General features: G+C 42.9%; 1 protein-coding gene across 3 annotated transcripts in view; it reads right to left on the bottom strand.

Annotated features, from left to right (window-relative positions):
* Positions 1-1,915: 1,915 nt before the first annotated feature.
* TIMD4 (T cell immunoglobulin and mucin domain containing 4) overlaps positions 1,916-20,363 on the bottom strand; it is a 32,704-nt gene continuing 14,256 nt past the window's right edge. Inside the window, exons 6-10 of one of the 3 annotated variants that reach the window (XM_032337199.1) lie at positions 6,343-6,389; positions 4,863-4,953; positions 4,347-4,417; positions 3,556-3,595; positions 2,564-2,649 (exon numbers count right to left, since the gene is read on the bottom strand). In XM_032337199.1, the coding sequence (XP_032193090.1) occupies positions 3,584-3,595; positions 4,347-4,417; positions 4,863-4,953; positions 6,343-6,389 (221 nt within the window). In that variant the 3' untranslated portion in view covers positions 2,564-2,649; positions 3,556-3,583. The other 2 variants (XM_032337198.1, XM_032337200.1) reach the window with 2 other exon arrangements.

The following is a 20,363-nucleotide window of genomic DNA, read 5'->3' as shown; positions in this document are numbered from 1 at the left end:
CTCCCAGCCCCCAATCCCCACACAGCACCGATAAAGCACACAACTGCAGAACAGCACCTTCCCAGCTCAGATGGAAAATAAACGCATCTTCTGTTTCACGAGCAGCTAGCTCCAGCACGCCCCGAGACCCTCATAGCAATACCAGCATTCATCCTACTCCAGCATCCTTCTCTTTGCTGTCCTTTGATGTTCAGAGAGCTGAGAAATTCATGATGCCTTTTTTTTTTTTTTTAATGGCGATAACATGTTGACAAATCCAAATGAAATTCTATTTTGAGACCCAGCCTTTTGGTTACAAGTGGCTTCCTCCTTCTGATCTTGCCTTCGCCCAGGGAGCTCACTTCTCAACTTTTTGTTTTCTTTGGAGAGACAAAGAGTCTCCCCAGCCACCCATTGCTGGATTCCTGTTAACCTTTCATTAAGCCCGCTGACAGCTGGCTCCAACTCTTCATGAGTTAGTTCAACACATTCCCATTTAAATGTGTCCCACCTGGCTTCATTAAGGTTCCTGCCAGGTTCTCCACTTGCGGCTTCCTCTGCAAATGCAAATAAGATTCTGAGTAAATAATATGGAGACAAGGGAAGATTGAGCTATAAAGGGGTTAGGATGGGGTTGGGATAGGAGAACCATCAAAACTCTCGGGTCGCCGTGGATTTGAGCAAACTGAAATCCATTTGCGACCCACGCAGGCCAATACTGCAGTTCTGTATGCACTGAATGTTAAACTAAGGCCCTGGTTGTGAAGTACAGGGTAGTGGTTAAGAGTGTGGAGTCCTTCCAGCCTTGTTCAAGGCCCTGCTCTGTCATAGGGGGTTGGTCCATGTGACCTTAGGCAAGTTCCTTCACCTCTCTCTGCTTTTGTTTTCTCCACTCCAAAAGCAGGAGTAATACATCTTTTTGCTGGGTTGCTGTGAGGATTCAGTGAGAAATGGCCTTGAAACAGTCAAGTACCTAGACCATAGCAAATGCTGCTTAAGGATTGGATGTTATCTCTGATTTAGCCTAGAAAGACCAAGGTCAAGGTTGCAGAATTAGTTTGTCATAAATCCTCAAGGTTGGATTGTGGACCCACCATGTAAAAATCAACTATAAGAACCACAACTCCATCAAAGTCCTTCCTTGTGCAAACGGAAAATCAACACTGATTCCATTCTGTTGCATTTCCCATGTATGTTTCATCTCATTTAAATTTTTAAGCTCTCTAAGGGAAGCGATCCTCTCTCCTGGGCCCTAGATACTAGGAAGTTATTTGTAGGTGGCTACCAATTCATCCTGATTGCATGGAGACTAGGAAGTTATTTGTAGGTGGCTACCAATTCATCCTGATTGCATGGAGAGGGAAAGAGGAATTACTAGACCAACAGTCTCCTCTGACCAGGGAGTCTCAGCTTCAAGATTTATGTATCTTAATTCTTCATTTGGTAAAACCCACACCCTGCCTCCTAGACTTTGGAGTCTCAGACTGGTTTCCTTGTTCTAGCCTGTCGTCCTGGGTTGCCCAGGACATTACTCTGACTAAGTTGGAGTGGTAAGTCCATGCAGTGGACACAGACGCTTTCCACTCTGAACAGCACCGGCACTTCCCTAGCCTCACTCATCTGTAGTAGCTGCCTGGTCTCAGGCAGAGCCCAGGGGCTTCTTCCACACAATGGCTAGAAGTCAGGAGATAGGACTCTCTGATCTGCATTTAGAAAAGGAGATTTCTGCCATGGCATGGAGAACAAATTGGAGGGCGGAGGACTGAAGACAGGAAGTCCAACCCAGGCCAGCTTAAATGAGGGCTCTGACACCCACTTCCACCTGGACCTTTACCTCCTGCTGTAGGAAACTCTTGACTCTGTGCCACCACACCTGTCCCCAAAGAGCCCTGGTTAAGGGGGAACCTTTTCTCAAAAAAGAAAATGTGAGCCGAAATGATGGTGAAGTTCTATATTGCTTCTGGCATTACTGATGAGACCCAGACCCAGGGTTGCTCCGACCATCCCTGGAGGGAGGCATGCACTCCAAAAGTTGGGCATAAACAGAGAGATACAAATGCATAGGAGGCAAGGGCAACTAGGGTCAAAAAGGAACCCAAAATTGTGTCCCAGACGCAAGGCAATTTGGAGAGACATGAGGTCCTTCTTCCTATATCCAGATAGCTGCCAGAGAGAAGAGAGATTACACATGTTCTGTGTAAACACAATGAGTTTAGCTATGACCCATAAGCAGATGCTATCTGGAGACAGACTTTGTTTTAAATATTTTTAAGTCTCAGAACTGTCCTGAGATGGAATAATCTCCTTTAGATGTGGTAGTGAGCTCACCATCACCAAAGCTAATCAAGCACAGTCTGGACGATCACTTAGCATGATGCTACCTGGGAGATTAAAGCACCTGGCAGAGAAGGTGCTAAAGGTCTCTAAGGTACTTCCACTTGTGAAATTAAAGCAAGACTGGACCATGACACCAGTGGAATCAATAGGGCTTTAAAAACAAAACAACACAGACAACACATTCTAAGACTTCTTTTGAAGATTCCCACATCATGTCCCCGTTCTCCATCCTGAGAAAAGGTGGCGCATTAGAGCGTGAAAAGACCGTCTTCGTCTTCTCTTCCATGCTGCATGTCACCAAAGTTGTTCTTACATTCTCCAACATTGTCTAGCCTGCAAGGAGAAAGGGGAGTCTGAGAATGGAAAACGCAATGACCAGAAAGAAATGGACGTTGCTCACCCACAACATAACTAACCACGGTTGTTAGAGTTTTGAAAAGGGCTCAGACTCCATCCCATCTAAGCCTCTTCACTCACACATGGGAAAACCGATACTGTAGGAGATAAAGGGCTTTTCCCAGTCTATTCCAATAAGGGAATTAAACGTTTCTATATTAACAGAATATAAAATCAATATCACAATGTGTGTATGACTTTGGAAAGCTGCCTTGTTGAATCTCAGTTTCCCTACTTGTTAATATTTATTTGGTAACAGATAATTTAGTATTGATGCAATTAAGGGAAGGCTACAGTCTTCAACAGAGTTTACACCGCTTCTTTTCATTTCTTTCCCCCAAAGCTATAGAACAGGACAGATGTCCAAAATCTCTTTCCAGAGATGCTTCAAACTATTTAAAACAAAACAAAACTGTTCTGATGGTCTAATATTGGGCAGAGGAACCAAACCCCAAGAATGATATTCTTTTCATTTTCCACAGCGCCAACTCTCTTTCCCCATAAACTCCTGTTTAATAATGTCCTTTTAAAAATGAATTGCCCAGAGTGGAACAATTCTGAGCACAGAGGACAGAGGCATATCACTTTCTTTCTTTTGCATGCCGTGCTTCTATTAATGCAACCTGCCTTTGTATTTATATTTAAGAGAAATATAACAGTGTTAATCAAGACAAAGGTTAATGTGAGTTAAATCCCACATCTTTTTCACCTCTAATACCACACTTCTTTAACCCTTAATTTAAACAGAACACAAGCACAAGTCATTAAACCACTGAGTAGTATCTAATCATTTGTAACAGCTTGTGCAGTCATTACAACAATCAGTCATGCAAGATGAATTACCTTGTGTGTTTCGAGAAACAACTGGCTTTCATGACTTTCCCTGAAAAGACAAGGCCATGGGTAAGCAGGGTAGCCGTGCTAGAACATGTGAAATTCTGGGAAAACCCAAAGCTGCCTTACCAAGAGCAGAGTTGGGCCAAAGGTGAGAATTTAGGGGCTGGTTTTGGCAGACGAAGCCATTCCTTTTACTTCTTCGGGACCCAAGGCAGTGCCCATCAGTTACGCATCTGTTCCCATATTGTTGGCAATAATGTTAAGCTGCTTCATTCTTACGTCTTTGGCCCCGCAGAGCTGAAGCACTCACTTGAGTTTTAAAACACTTCCTTATGAGACATACTCACAAATTCCAAAACTGTATGAGGACCAGTGGCCTCTGCCTTTACAAAGGGCTTTGCGGGAAGGCTAATGGCAGGCTTCCTACTGAGATCAGAATTTCCTTTGTCCATGTTCACTAGGAACAGGTATTGAAACATGCAAATTTCACTACTGTTGCGTGAAAGGGCCAAGATGGTTAGCAGTTCTGTTTCCTCATTTACCACCTCAAAACAGTTTCTGTTAATGACTACAGAACAATTTCCCCCCATTTTACAACAGAACCAGATGTCACATACCTCTACTTTGCATGACAACTATAAACCCTGTTCCATGACTCCTTTTTACAGTGTGTTAAAACTATTTTTTTGAAGAGGTGTGTGGTGGGGTGGGGAGGTGTAAGGTCACAGACAGGTGGGGAATCTAATATGACTGTGGGTCCCACCCCCTGAGAAGTGCAGTTCGGAACATGCAAGTACCTTTGCACAGGATTCCAAGGGAATCCTTTCCCGCTGAGGTCTATCTGTGGAGCCCAGGTAAACAAAGCTTGCTTTAAGGCAAGAAGAAGCCTGAGGTCATTCATGGCTTTCTTCCTAGGCCAGTCCTAGCCAGAGCAGCAGGCTGGACCAGGGTTTCCTCCACCCTAAGACTATGATAATAATAGCATTTTTCACTTAAGGCAGTCATGAGGAGAAAAGGAGTTAGACACATCAGGAAAATAACAGCAGGACTGTCAGTGATTGAGTTTCCAGAAAAGTTCTTGCTTTTCTTTTCCAAAATATAAACTTCATCAGGAGGATGATACATGAAGGTTTTAGCATCCGAGGGAGATTAAGTTTCCCTGTTACGGCCCTGAACAGGATGGAGTCAGAGATGACAATGGGACTCTGGGGGAAAGACACAGGGACAGGAAGCGGAATGAGGCCACGCCCACATCCTCCTGGATGCTCCCCAGTTCCTAAGGGCACCATCTCACCTGGGCCTGCCCTCCTTACCTTGAAGGAAAAGTGCCACAAGCAACACCAACAGTACGAATCCCAGGGAGGGAGCGATGATCATCAGCTGGTCGGAGTTGATCATTTTTACCTGGTGAGACACAGGGATGGCGATTGGGCTAGTCCTTTCTGAACATTACCCCTGCATGATTTTCCTGTTCCAATCACACCCTCCACTCGCCAGCAGCTTCACTGCTTCCCGCCCACCCCCAACTTTGCCCGATAGGGCTCAAGATCGAGGCAAAGCACCCTTGCAAATCCGAATTTTTTAAGAAATCTTTGCAAATCTGGAATATTTACCCAGACCACCCAATTCTCCTGTCTATGACATCAGGCATATGGGCTGTGGGGTTCAGGGTTCTGAAGGTAGGAAATCTTCTGCCCAGTCCTGGGCAGCTCTCCTCACAGCTGATTTAGACCTCCGGAGGCAATAAGATTCAAGAGAAAAAGGAACACATTTCTAATTTTCTACAGCACTGGTTCTCAAAGTGCAGCCAGGGGACCCATGAGATCAAAATGATTTTCACGAACATTATTTGCCATTTTCACTGTCATTCTCATAAGATGGACAGTGGGGTCTTCCCCGGGGTGGCTTGACCAGTGATGTGCTGAGGTCATCCTTCCAATACTAGAATATGTAAGCAGATGCGACATTCTTTCTGCTTCCCACGCAGCCAGAAAGTCGAGAGATTTGCAGAAACGTAAAACAATGCCACTAAGGCCATTTTTCTAATATGGTTCATTGGGGAAAATATAGTTGTATTTCATGTTTTTCATGTTCACATGTCATGGATTTGTTTTGTTATTCTTGCTTTTAAATGAATTCATCAACATCGTTTTCAATTTCCGTTTTAATGTTTGTAAGTCTAAAGGGGTCCTGACACCAAATCGTTTGAAAAGAGCTGTTCTTCAGGCAGGTCCTAGTTCACCCCTGCTGCCTAGCCACATCCATTTCCTCACCTGCCTGGCCCTTTCTCGGACACAGCAGCAAGGAGAGCCAGCAATCTCCCTCTCCGGAGGGAGAAGGGACGGAAGAAAGAAGGGATGCGGGGGGCCTTCCCTTTTTGCTTGTAGGTGTCAATTCTGCCTGCAGTTTTTACTTAAAGCAGCTTGAATCACTTTGGTGACAATAAAAATTAATGAAGGGTACACTCAGCGACTAAGAAGGATGCTGGTGGCAAGTGTCGGTCCTGCAGGATGTCACTAATCCTGGGCCACACACAAGGCACACAGGATGATTTTTCTATGTTTTTGTATTTTTTATTTCTTTTTGTTTTTCAAAACGTCTGCACGTAGAGAGGTAACGATAGGAACATGATTTCTTCCAGGAACACAAGGCATCAGCCTACAAATTGCTTAACTATTTCCCCTACCTACAGTTGCTGCTCAGATGTATCTGCCTCCCCAGTTCATTTCTGCAAACCTCTATTGTGGCTAAAAATCAAAGTCCTATGCTTCCAATACTTCTCAAAAATTTTACCTGTTCTGATTCAACTCCATTTTGCACAGGCATTTCTGTCTCCATTGCTGGAAAGGAAGAAGATTGGGGGAGAAATGTTTATATTTCCTCTGGGGGAATAAAATACCACATCCTGCAACAGGCATTTCAAAGCTCATCTGGAATTTCAGTTGACATGTTTAATCTTTTAATCCCATCTTTCCTTTTTCATATAATTTATTTACAACACATTTGTTTTAAGATGGTTTTATCTGAAGCTCACCAGCTATTCAACATTATCCCCCAGGAATATCTCCATTTTATAGATGGGTAGGACGGCGCATTGGGCCAGCAGACAACTAGGGTCTAAATTTTCAGCTGGTGCCAGCAATGTGTCTGGGGTTTTTAATCCAGCAAGAAAATGGTCCGTCTATCAGTTAACAAATACTTATTAAGCATTTATCTGCTAGCTATACTATCACCCTTATTGACAAAACTTACAAGTTAATGCAGAAAACCAAATTTAAGCAAATAAGGTGAATAGCTGAAAAAATGTTATAATTGTGCAACGTTCTGGGAATAAAGAGTATAACAGTAAAATGTTCTAGGAATCAATAGTACAATAATAGTACAATAAATAGATATGTTTAGGGACATTCCACAAGGATGGCTGAATGGCTGACCTGTTCTGGAGGAACAAGGGTAAATGTCCTTGAGAATGTAAATTTTAAGCTGAGACATAGACTCATTTATTTATAACTGATAGCTGAGTTCAAGCAAAACATACTCTGCTAAGCACTGTTCCAGGCACTAAGAATACTAAGATGAATTCAGCCCCTCCCGCCAACCATGAAATTCACAGTACATTAGAGAAGGCAGACTAGGTCATCGCAGCCTCACAGGCCACTGGTGATGATGGGGTATGCGAGGTTGCCAGGGAGCGCAGGAGGAGGGAGAGGCACATAGCCCAACATCGTAGCTCAGTGAGAGCTGTTAGAATCAAACTCCTTGAGGACAATGTCCCTCTCTGCTTCCTCAACAGAGGGACCCTAACACTGCCTGGCACACACTCGGTGCTCAATAAGTGTTTGCTGAATGACTACCATCTGAGCTGAATTAAGATTGTGTTAGAATTAGCAAAGAAAGATGGTAAAGGCCTTTTAGGTAGGGCAGCATCAGCAAAGCCATGGAAGTGTGAACCAGCGTGGTTCCGTGTGGAATGGCAGGCAGCTGTGAAGGCAGAAGATGAGTGGGAGGGGGGGAATGGCCAGGATGACCACAGAGATGGGCAGGAACCAGTCAGGGAAGGCCTTTGTTTCATGCTGGTAAGTCTCCGTTTAATTCTGTAAGCAGTGGGAAACCGCAAAAACATTTTAAGCGTGCTATGGTCCAGTTAAGAGGATAAGGAAATAGCCAAGATGAGAAGATCAATTATCCTCTGATGCCAGGTCTGAAATTCAGAGTTGACAGAAATGAAGGGAGAGAGGAGGATTCTAGAAATGCTTGGAAGGGAGATCAAGAGGATATGGACACTGAACATGGGGGTGAGGAAGAACCAAGTCTTAGATAACTCACAGATTCTTGCTTGAGACTCTGGACCATCGCCCCACTGTCCACCAAGACTGGCACAGCAGAAGCAGAAGGGTCCGTCCCGGGGAGACAGACGCCAAGCTCAAATTCACAGTCATGGCATAAGGTGCCTGAGAGACACACACACAAATGCCAGTCGCCTCACTCGCAGTTGATGGATTTGAATTTGAATCAAACTCTAGGGAAGGTTGCAGTTGCAGATACTGATTCGGGAGTCATCAGTCTCCAGGGAGCAGTTAAAATCCTCTGAATGTATAAGAAATCCAAGGGTCACGTGTTCAGAGAAAGAAGAGCGGGGATCCTAAGAAACCCCAGCTCCTGAAAGGTGTCCAGAGAAGGCGGGGAAAAGAGAGAAACAAACAGCAGAGAGCAGCAAGTAAAACCAGGTCACATACGCCAGGACAGGAGAAAATGCCTAGAAAGGACACGGAATCATATGGACAAGAAAACCTGCCTGAAGAAACAGAACCTAAAGCCACACGTATTCGAGGCCTGAGTAAAATAAAAATCAAGGTGAATAATCGCTGAAATTGATCATTGTTTCTCTCAAGCTTCTTTGCACTCCAGGTGTAAGAAAAATGTGATGGGTTTTCTAAAGCTCATAATTTGGTACAAGAGAGCTTATTTGTTCGACAGGGAAAGTGACTTGTTGAATGCCTATGAGCCTAAAACTCTGAGGGGAAAATTCAGCGTGTTTTCATATCCTACAACTCAGTTATTGTTGTTTTTCTCTCCGCTATTATTCCCTAGAGCTGGAAATTACAGGTAAGAATTCAAAACTCCTACCTCTGTTCTGTCAAAATCCTGTAGTATTACAATCATTTGTGATAGATAAGACCGAAATTGAAACCATCAAAGAGAAAAGCCAGCCTAGGTCAGTTTTGTCAGAGCTAATCTGTATTTTAAATTGGAATTGTCTAGTAGGAGAGACATTTTGCAAACACAAACACTGCCAAGGAATACCTAACACTATTTCCTCTCCCTGCTCCCTTCCTCCTCCTCTTTCTTTTCTTCCTCCTCTTCCTCCTCCTCCTCTTCCTCTTCTTCTTCTGAAAATGCCAAAAGCCCGAGTGGGAGGCGCTCTACAGCGATAGTGTTAGACACGGAAGAGCAGCAAGGAACACGAGTGGATGGCGATGTTTGATCCTTGGGAAACAGCAATGCTAGCAGCTGGGGGGTGGGGTAGACAAGCGAAGACTACTCGTTTCCTGGTCTTCTGTGCTATCTTGGCCCTGACATTCTTAAGACCCTGAACCCTTAAAAAAGCACATCCAGGCAAAGGCAGGACTTCCCCATACCCCAAACTTGCACAAAAAGCAGTTCTGGGAGAGGGGAACTATGGTAGGTTGAATAGTGTCCTCCTCAAATGTATGAGCACTCAGAAGCCCCGACTGCGGACTTTTAGAAATAGGGCATCTTTGCAGCTGTAATTAGTTTGAGGATATTGAGATGAAACCATCCTAGATTTAGGATAGGTCCTAAATCCAATGGCAGGTGTCCTTATAAGGTGAGAAGACGCAGAGAGACACACACACACAACGAAGGCCACAGAAAGACGGGCAGAGATCGAAGGGACATGACCTCAAGGCAGGGAATTCTGGGGGCACTAGAAGCTGGAAGAGGCAAGAAAGTCTCTTCCCTTAGAGCCTTTAGAGAGAGCATGGGCCCCCTGACACCTCAACTTTAGGGTTTCTGACCTCCAAAATTGTGAGATAATACATTTGTGTTGTTTTGCACCACTACATTCTGGTAAATATTTACAGCATCCCTGGGAACTTCATACAGAGACACAGACACTGTACAGGCTCATGGTCATTAAAATCTTCCATGGGAACCTCAGCCCTGGGGATGGGCACATGAGGGGAAGATTGACCTTTCATTTAAATGTTTTTTTGTACACTTTGTACCTTCACCATATATATGTCTTCTATCTAAAAGAAATTAATTAACATTAATAACAATAAATAATCTTCAACTTAATTATACTTTTCCCAGGTCTATGGACTCGCCAATACTTCTGATTAATATCAGATTTGCCTACAGGGTGAGAACGTATTTACATTTAAAAAATTACCCAAATATGGACTCTCTAGGCAGAGTTCTCATTGTAGATTAGTAAATTGGCTTTCTGGTTTAATTTTAGGCTCTTGATTGAATTCTTGATAGGCATGGGTACTCCAGCAAAATGGAATTCCTACAAAACTTAACCCCAGACCTTGAGCACTATGAGGCTGCCCCTGGGCCTCCCCTACCCTTCACTGTCACTGAGTATCTGTATGCTCCACATTTCTCGGCTGGGTGACCTCGGGCATGACATTGCCTCTCTCTGAGCCACAGTTTATTCATCTGAAAATGATGGTATTGCACAACTGATCTCCTATGTCCCTTTTATCCTTTATATTTCTGGATGCCTTTTTACAAAAAATTTGAATGACCCAAGAAAATGATCATTTCACAGTAATTTTTTTAAAAGGATTTGAAGCTATATTTAGTATAGGAAATGAATATGTAAATATTTAAGAAACACATGCATCCCTCTTCCTCCACAAAGAAAATTTAAAATACTGAAAGACTAAATACATCTGACTTTGAGTGGAAATATTATAGGCAATTAAAATTTTTATCAGTACTCCTGTATACTTTCTAAATCTTCTCAAATGAGAAAACTTTAACTGTAGAATATATACCACGTGTTAATCACTGAAACTTGGCAAGATGCCTGAGTCAAGAGCCAACTCACGTAGCATTTCTCTGAAACAACTCCACAGTGACCGTCTAAGTGAAACTTTGAAGACTGCTGTTAGAAACCCATTAACTCACAACTAAAGAAGAGCTAGGTGATGCTATTGGTAAAAGATATACCCCTAGGTATAAGGGTCTGGCATACAAAGATGTTCAGGATATGTATATACTTTTTTAAAGATTATTTAGTTAGTTAGTTGACAGAGAGAGATATCACAAGTAGGCAGAGAGGCAGACAGGGGTGGGGAGGGGGAAGCAGGCTCCCTGCTGAGCAGAGAGCCCGATGCCAGGACCCTGAGATCATGACCTGAGCTGAAGGCAGAGGCTTAACCCACTGAGCCACACAGGTGCTCCTGTATATATATTTTTTTACTTTTTTATTTGGTTGGTTTTAAAGAATGAATGCATGTAAAAACGGGGGAAATCCAAGTAGAGTTTGTAGACTTGTTAATTGTATGGTGCCAATGTCAATTTCCTACTTTAACCATGTGCTATAGTTAGGTAAGATGTTGGGGGGAAGCTGGAGGAATGTAAAGATTTCTCTGTACTATTTTTGCGAGTTTGTGTTGAGTCTAAAATTGTCTCAAAACAAAAAGCTTTTAAAAAGTGGTTTAGGGGGCCTGGGTGGCTCAGTGGATAAAGCCTCTGCCTTCGGCTCAGGTCATGGTCTCAGGGTCCTGGGATCGAGCCCTGCATCGGGCTCTCTGCTCAGCGGGGAGCCTGCTTCTCTCTCTCTCTGCCTGCCTCTCTGCCTACTTGTGATCTCTGTCAAGTAATAAATAAAATCTTTAAAAAAAAAAAAAAAGAAAAAAAAACAGTTTTAAAAAGTGGTTTAAATACCCGCATTTCATATGGTTCAATCTAATATATGCATGACACACAGTGCTTTACAATAAAGATTTGTTAAACAAAAATTGGTGAATAAATGTTAAAGCAAATTTCAAAACGATTTTGTAACAAATTTTTAAATTTTTGTAAAAAATAATGATAGATGTTACTATGTTATTAGAAAAAGAAAATGATCCAGAGCTCCTGGGTGGCTCAGTCGGTTAAGCATCAGGCTCTTGGTTTCAGCTCAGGTCATGATCTCAGGGTCCTGGAATTGAGCCTCACATTGGACTCTAAGCTATGCCTGGAGCCTGCTTTGGATTCTCTCTCTCCCTCTGCACCTCCCTCGCTCTCTCTCTCTCTCTAAAAATAAATATTTTTTTAAAAAAGAAAAAGAAAATTATCTGAAAGGATATAGACCATACTGTTAGAGCAATTATTTCTTCTTCTGGGTCATTTGGGGTGAGTAGTTGGGGAGAATGTTTGCAATGCAAGGAAATTCACTTTCTACTGTTTTCTTTTACAAGAGCATGTACTTATTTTAAAATATAAAAAAATTAAGGGTAAATGTGAAAACAATAACATAAAAACACTTGCTTTACCTTTAAAGAACTTACAATCCAGTAGGGTAGGAAGCAGTTTTCAGTGCCTGTGCTGGATGAGCCCGTTGAAATAGACTCAATACCGCCCTTCCTAAAGAATGTGTCATATGTCTGGGTGGTGTAGATCAAGGGTTGGCAAACTATGGCCTGAAGGTCAAATCCACTCTGATGCCCATTTTTGTACAGCCTGAGAGCTAAGAATCATTTCTATATTTTTTAGTGATTGAGAATAAAACAAAATACGACTAACTCCTAACACATGTCAACTACAGGCAATTCATATTTCCACACCCATCAATGAAGTTTTGTTGGAGCAAGGCAGTATCCATCTGTTCACTTTACCTTGGGCTGGTTTTGTACAAACGGCCACTCTGAATAGTTAAGACCAACAGCATGGCTTGTAAGGCCTAAAACAGGTACCATCTCAGGCCCTAAGGTGATGAGACTTCCCCTTCAAGGTGATTATGCCTAAGTTAGGAGACCTGAACCCACCCACTGAAATAAAACTATGTGCTCTGTGCAGATCTGGAATGGCACTGAATTTTTAGATAAGAGAATCTTTTAAAATCCACTTTGAATATCACCACTGTTCCATCCACTGGGCAGAAATTGGCTTCAAAATTACTTGGTACTCCCTTCAAAATCAATTTATTGAGCCTTTATTGTCAGTGTGCCTGACATAGTGATAAGCACTTTATGTAAATGATCTCATTTAATGCTTATACTATCCATTCTACAGATGTATAAACTGAGGCTGAAAGAGTTTAAATCACTCACTTAAAGTAACACACACAATAAAAGGAAATTTGAACCCAACTCTGAATGACTCAAAAAATCATGATGATAGCCACTCTGAGAGAAAAGGTAAAGAGCATATTAAAATCCTGTTTGAAAATACAGACTCTCTGGCCTGTGCCAGAAATCAACTTGGAAATAAAAGCACTCTATCTTCTTTGTGGGTACATTTATTACATATTTTGATTCATCATTAAATTAATAGACACAAGGACTTTACTTGTGTCTCTCTACTTTTAAAACAAATTTAGTTCTGATATAAGTCAATCCAATGATACAATCTTAACATAATCATGGAATTTTTAAAAGTGACAACCTGAGGCCTTCAGTTCTTTCATCTCAGGATCTGGCTTATGCTGCCCCTCTCTGGACAACTGGTGGTATGGTCTTAAATAATCCAAAGGAAAGAAAAAAGATGCCCAAATCTGTTGCAGTATTTTAGACTTGAAAAGAATTAGAAATTATCTCCTCTGATACCCCCCCTTTTTTATCATCACCAAGAGAAAAATTAAAATCTAGAGACAGTTTCATTTACTCAAGATTTCACACCAATGAGTAACAAAGGAAATGACTAGAACCCATATTTTCTGAACTTGCCTGGCAGCACTCACGCAGATCTGAAATTTCCAAAAGTCTTTTGAAAATAGAAACACACATTTATTGACTTCACAAACTTCCCTTAAATTTCAGAGACCAATGTTTTTAATATGAGCAATGATCCAAAAGAGCACTATGTACTTAAATAGATCAATCATTAGCTCTGAGAGTCAGATGTTCTTTAGCACCAGGGGCAAAATTGAGTGAGGACCTTTTTTTTTTTTTTCCAATTCTGGAAAGGAACAGAGACCAAAATGTTTTGGCACCCAATGTAGTTCCCAAAGCAGAAGGAATGGTAAGATGACTTCACTTTTTATGCTGATGAGCTAATAGAAGGAAACCAGGGACTGTAGAACACCATTATCTAAGACTCACTGACCCTGGGTGGCTCAGTGGGTTGGGCCTCTGCCTTAGGCTGGGGTCATGGTCCCAGGGTCCTGGGATCCTGGGATCAAGCCCCACATTGGGCTTTCTGCTCTCTGCCTCCTTGTGATCTCTTTCTTTCTGTTGAGTGAATAGATTTTAAAAAAAAAAAAAAGACAGAGTTCCAAACTTGGCCTCAAGATTCCACTGCCTCTAAGGATTCCCCACCAACAAAAACATCATCATTGTGAGAACCCAGAGCTGTCACCTCAGACTTCTGCTCTTATGTGCCAATATCTGAGGGTCTCACTGAGGCATAGATAAGACCCCATCCCTAATCCTTCCCCCACAGAATCCTCTCTGAAGGGCAATGTCTGTAAGGCTCTTCCTACACCCAGATGATCAATAAATCTTGACTGAGGGAGATCGCAAAGTCCTCATTTTACCAAGAAACCTCAGAAGTATTAACAACAACAAGAACAATAATAATAAACAGACACCATATACCAAGCACTAAACCATACTACATGCCAGGCATAATGAGAAGGACTTCCATGTTTGATCTCAAAAAATGCTCTGCAGGAAATTCCATTATTGTGCTCACTGCACAGTGAGAATCCTGTGGCCTAGAGATGTCAGGTGACTTGCTCAAGTCACATAGCTAGGAGAGGAAAGAGCAAATCTCAGAGCCAAGGTTATCTACCTGCAGAGCCCAAGCTCTTATCCTCTGAGCTCTACAGCCTTTGGAAAACATGGCAAGCGCCCACACACACGTGCTATGGAAAGATCAGTACTGGAGAGTGAATATCTTGTTACTTGGTAGCAATCCATTTGGAACAGAAACCTCATCTTTGGCTGCTTTGGTGGGTGCAGTTTCTGGAAAGGAGATTCTAACTATTATTATTGGTGGTGATGATAATGAGCACCAGGTAAGCGTCTCGAAGTACACAAAACACTTTCACGCTTATTATTACTTTTGAACTTCAAAATAATCTACTGATGGTGCCCTCGGGTGGTTCAGTGGGTTAAGCCTCTGCCTTCAGCTCAGGTCATGATCTCAGGGTCCTGGAATCGAGCCCCGCATCGGGCTCCCTGCTCAGTGGGGAACCTGCTTCCCTCTCTCTCTGCTATTCCTCCTGTTCATGCTTTCTCTCTCTTTCTCTCTCTCAAATAAATAAATGAAGTCTTTTTTAAAGGTATTTTTTAAAAAATAAATCTGCAGAGGTAAGTAAATTTGGACAGAATTATTGTAAGGGGAGGAGCCTGAAACTCAGGTCCCACATCTTGCCCAAGCCTGCATAGCTAGTAACAATTGCTAATAAATGGTAAAGCTCTGTTCAGTGGTAGCGTCATAACCAGCCAGGTTTACCTGAGGCATGGTTATTGTTGATTGAAAACTTTTCCCAGTTATATCTGCTTCCACACTCCACGTCTGCCCCCTCGCACATCCTCCGCCCCCCCACCCCACCCCCCGCCTGGCACTGTACTTCTGAGCATCCCAGGGTTCAAGAGGCTGCCAGGGCTGGGACTCTTGTCAAAGGGTATGGGTACCTTTAGCCAATGACTTGATCACAGTGGGAGAACAGATGCTTCACCTCCTCCTAGATCTTGCCAAGGTGCGTCGTTTATCCTCCCCACTGGGAGACCAGAGATCTCTCCGGTGCCTAGCTCCGTGTCAGAGGAACATTCTGGTCTGCAGAGTGTCATCCAGCTCACTTGGTTTTCCAGTAACGAGGACCCATCTTAGGGCCGACTCCGGGTTCTGTTTCAGTGGCTGGCACCTTCTTTCTATTTCACTCTGTTTTCTTTCCACGGCCATACCTCTCCTAAAGCTTGGCAACCCTCTTTGTTCTTATTTGGTTGACCTTTCTGAAGGTGAGCAGTTAGATGTTAGAATTACACAGAGTCAATCCCAACTTTATTAATGAAAAAATATCATTTGTACAGTTGGTAGAATAGAAATACTATTGTGAGAAGAATCATGAGAATCCACTCTTTGTCCTTTGCCTTTATCCCCAGACCGCCGGCCTACCAGCTGATTCGAGCCTGTGAACAGCATGGCCATGAGAGATAAAACAAATCGGCTAATGCCTCGCAAAAAATGTTGACTTTGAAATCAACTGCATCCAATTTCTTTCCTCCTAACAACGGCATTTGTGAGTGAAAATGAGCTTTGCTTCATTCCCCTGCCTTCCTCTGTTCCTTCTGCTGAACTTGGACTGAAAATGGTAATCCCCCTACAATTTCTTTGTGTCCTTGACCAACTGAGGACCCAGAAAAATGTCAAGTTTTGACACGGTTCGATTTTGTCTTTAATAAAATAGCACAGTGTAGGGGAAAGAGCTCTGCTTTGAGAGCCAGAAAAGAGTCCTACCTGAGGCCTTGTTCCCACTTCTCTTTGAACTTTTTTCAATGCCTTTCTGCCTCAGTTTCCTTCTATGTAAAACAAGGAGTATGCACTACACCAGCAAATCCTAAATGCCTTCTTGGGGCCAGGGATGGGCTAGCTTCAAAACAGTCTCCTGAAGAACTTTGTTAAGCAAACAATTTCTTGGATTCACACCCAGAGGTCCTAATTCTGCAAGTCTTGGGTAGACTAGAGCAATCCATATTTTTAATAAGCACCCTGTGTTTCCAGGCCAAGGCCAAGTCTAGTAAACATGGACTGGATGACCAAAAAAGTTGAAGGTCTCAGTTCCTCAGTGTTCTCCTGTTCCCCTGGGAAGTCAACACGAGATCAGATGGTTCCATACCTTCATTCATTCTAGCCTCATTCCCTTTTCTCTTCCCTCCATTTCTAGACCAAACCCTACCTCCCTCATGTTTGACTGATCCCCTTCTCCTACACCAGGACCACCCTTGCTCTATTCACTCTCCCCTTTTCTAAATTATTCATCCTCAAACCCCTTGAGAGAACACCTAACACTCATTTCTTAACAGTGTGGACTTATTCTTTAACATCTTGGACTTTAGTAACTCCACCCATAGAGCTAAGGCTGTTCTCTTAACGGTCCCCCTGTCACAGTTCACAGCCACCTACGTGCTCATCCTATTGGACTGCCATTCTGAATTTCCTAACATTGGACTACTCGCTCCATTACCTTTGTCAGCCCAGCCCTCTCTGCACTCCTGCTCTCCTGGATCCTTTCCTGGTTTTGTTGTCTCCCTCTCCACCTCCTCTCCCAGGGTGGTTGTTCGTTTACCATCTTCCAGCTCTTCGTCTCCCTCTTCATCTCACACAGTATCTTTAGGTGATTTCACAGGAGCTTTAGTTACTCCTGTGCTAATGAGACAATATAATAAAGTGCTTAAGAGCTCAATTTCAAGAACCAAGAGACCCAGGTTCAAATTCTGGAAAAAAATTTTTAAAGCTTATTTTATTTATTTGGGGGATTAGAAGAGGGACAGAGGGCAAGGGAGAGAACCAGACTCCCCAATGAGCGAGCGTGGAGCCTGACCAGGGTTTGATTCCAGGACCCTGAGATCAGGACCTGAGAGGAATTCAAGAGTCGGACACTTAACTGACTGAGCCACCCGGGCTCCCCCTGGCAAATTTCTTAACGTCTCTGAACTTGAGTCACTTTCCTTTATAATGGACATAATAATAGAATTTTTCTCACAGATCCAGACAATGCCTCACAATAAAACAATGTACTCAGGCTTGGTATATAATGAGCACTCAGTAAGTATCATTTACTATCAATGTTTCCCCAAATTATATCTATAGCCCTGAACTGTCCCTACTGAGATAATGTGTATTAAAGTATTGGTTAAGTAGCAAGTTCCTGTTCAGCAATTATGTGAATCACAGGAATTATTATTTGATCAGAGGTAAGTGCCAATCATCAAAGACCCCCATCCCCACCCCATCTGTAAGTCAACCCAGCCCCACATTTCCAAGGGGCCTTTGAACTCCAGCTCTCCCAAACAGATTTCACTCTTCCTCCTGGGGTTCCTTACTAGTTAACCTGTCACATCGATCTAATCTCCCAGGTACAGAGAATCCATCATCCTTCATTCTTACTTTGGTGATCAAAACCTCTTGATCTCAACTCCGAAGTGGCTCTGACTCTGTCACCTCTCGTAGTTACTGCCATCATTCTAGTCTAGACACTCATCCCTGGCCTGAATTATTGCAGGAGCCTCCTGAGTAGTCTCTCTGCCCCCAGGCTTGCTCTCACTCATACAACTTCCACACTCCAACTAGAGCAATGTCTCCTAAAACAGAACTGGAAATGTCATTCCCTACCCAGAAAGCATGAATTGTTCCTTATCATCCTGGGATAAAAATCTAAACTCTTCAGCCTATCAATCAAGTCCTTTAAGAACCTAGACCATACCTTGCTTCCTGTCTCCACTAGATTAAACTAAACTATTAGACAATCTCTAAAGATTTCCTGCTCTCAACAAGTCCCCGTCTCTTTGCTCGTGCCATTCTACCTGCCTGTTCACCCTTCCCTGCACAAAGAAATGTTCTCATCCAAGGAGGAAAACTTTCCATACTTCTATCCCCAAACAAAACCCACTGGGTGATTGTTTGCTATGCACAGCCTGTCCCTCCCACTAAAGTGTGACCCCTATGGAGCAGATGTCACAACTCTTTTATTCCTGTGCCATGTATAGAGAGGCCGCTCAGTCAGCCATGCTTAATTAATGACAAATTTGAAAGGCTTTTACCAAAAATCATGTTACCTATTTCCATATATCCAAACCAAATGCCAAGATAAAGACAGAAAATCTCATGTCCAACCACTTTGTCCTCTGAGAACCCTCTGACTCCATGGAAAGGTCAGTTTTCCCTGGAGCGTGAAGCTTGGGATGACTTTGTAAAATGGAAAGGTACAGTAATAGAACAGATCTTTCTAAAAGCATTGTCTCCCCATTGTCTCACCATCCTACCCTGGGACAAAAAAAAAAAAAAAAAAAAATTACTATAAAACTCTTAAGAGGGGGAAAATATTATCACCAAAGCATGTTCGTGGGGTGCCTGGGTGGCTCAGTTGTTAAGCATCTGCCTTCAGCTCAGGTCATGATCCCAGGGTTCTGGGATCAAGCCCCACATCAGGCTCCTTGCTCAGTGGGAAGCCTGCTTCTCCCTCCCCGACTCCCCCTGCTTGCATCCCCTACCTCTCTGTCTCTTTCTCTGTCAAATAAATTTTTTAAATCTTTAAAAAAAAAAAAAGCATGTTCTTTTATTTTCTAATTTTATTGGATTGATAGCAAAGTCCTCATGCATATAATAGGTGCCTTACATTTGAAACCTTTCTGCAGCTTTGACTTCATGCTGGTGATGGGTAAAATGCTCCATCTAGGGGCTGAGAGGAAGTGAATCCTAATACTTTAGGAGCAAAAATGAAATCTCCTTTTGGGAAAGCTCCATTGAGAGACAGTGGCTGCTAGTCCTCGAACAAAGGCCAATTATTCATGGAATCAGGAGAACTGGCCTCTGGTCTCATCTCTCTTCCCAAGACACTGCACGGCCTCTCAACTCACAAGCCTTTCCTAGGTCTTCGTTTCCCATCTTCTCGGTTTTCGGTTTTCCGCAGAAAACACCCCTCCCCCAGGAGTTCATGAACACAAGTTTAAAGCTCCTGAAACCTGGGTGTGAGCCTCAGCTCTTCCCCTGCCTAGCTGTGTGATCTTGGGCAAGTCATTCCACATCTCTGAGCATCATTTCTAGGCAGCCTTAGAGTGGACATGAGGATTTGCCAGCCTGGGTAGGGCCTCTTCTAATGATGTCTGCAGCGAATGCCTTAAAAGTGGAGGGGGCACTGAAGCAGGAGTTACATCCCTGTAGTTGTCTTATAAATGGTATAACATGAATCTGGAAGCTCTCCTATGACTCACTCAACTACAGCTCTTTTTCCAGCATGACTCGGTTTCCAAGCCTACATTATAGAGTGGAGCCTCTCTAGAATGAGCAATGTGAGACGGACAAAAGTCAAGGGGCAGAAGATGAACAGTGTCCAGAAGCAGGAATGAAACCTATAATTGGGAAATCTGAGGGCCCATGTAAAGGGACTCAGTGAAGAGCTTTCAGAATCTCAGATTTCCTCCATCCATGAGTAGAGAATGACTACTTTTCTAACTTCCCCAAGTTTGTAATTTTGTCACTCATTGGCTGTTTCCCTGGTAAGGTTAGCATTAAAAAAAAAAAAAAAAAATCCTTAAACCAAAAAGTGTCTGTGTACTTATAAGGAACAACAAGCCAGCTGGGAGCTGGTGGCAGCAGCCTCTTGTCACCTGCTGGAGTGGCCTACAGATGAAGGTGTGTGAGTAGGAAAAGCAGAAGAGGTGGAAAGAAAAGAGGAAATAGGTGTCTGGCAGGATGACTATCATTTACCAGCCACTAGTCTGTCTCGTGCATTTCTTCATTGCACATTCCTATGAACTAAGCATTCCTATTATCTTCACTATACATTTTGAGGAAACTGCGATTTAGGAAAAGATAAAACAAGTAATTCACCTGAGGTTCTGGAAAAAAAAAAAAAAAAAAAACCAAACCCCCCAACAGTGCCTCCATACACACACAAAATGGTAGAGCTG

The sequence above is a fragment of the Mustela erminea genome, chromosome 3 (genome assembly GCF_009829155.1).
Source record: "Mustela erminea isolate mMusErm1 chromosome 3, mMusErm1.Pri, whole genome shotgun sequence".
In the NCBI taxonomy this organism is placed as follows: Eukaryota; Metazoa; Chordata; class Mammalia; order Carnivora; family Mustelidae; genus Mustela; species Mustela erminea.
The sequence above is the reverse complement of the archived record's forward strand: the minus strand, read 5'-3'. Positions and strand labels throughout refer to the sequence as shown.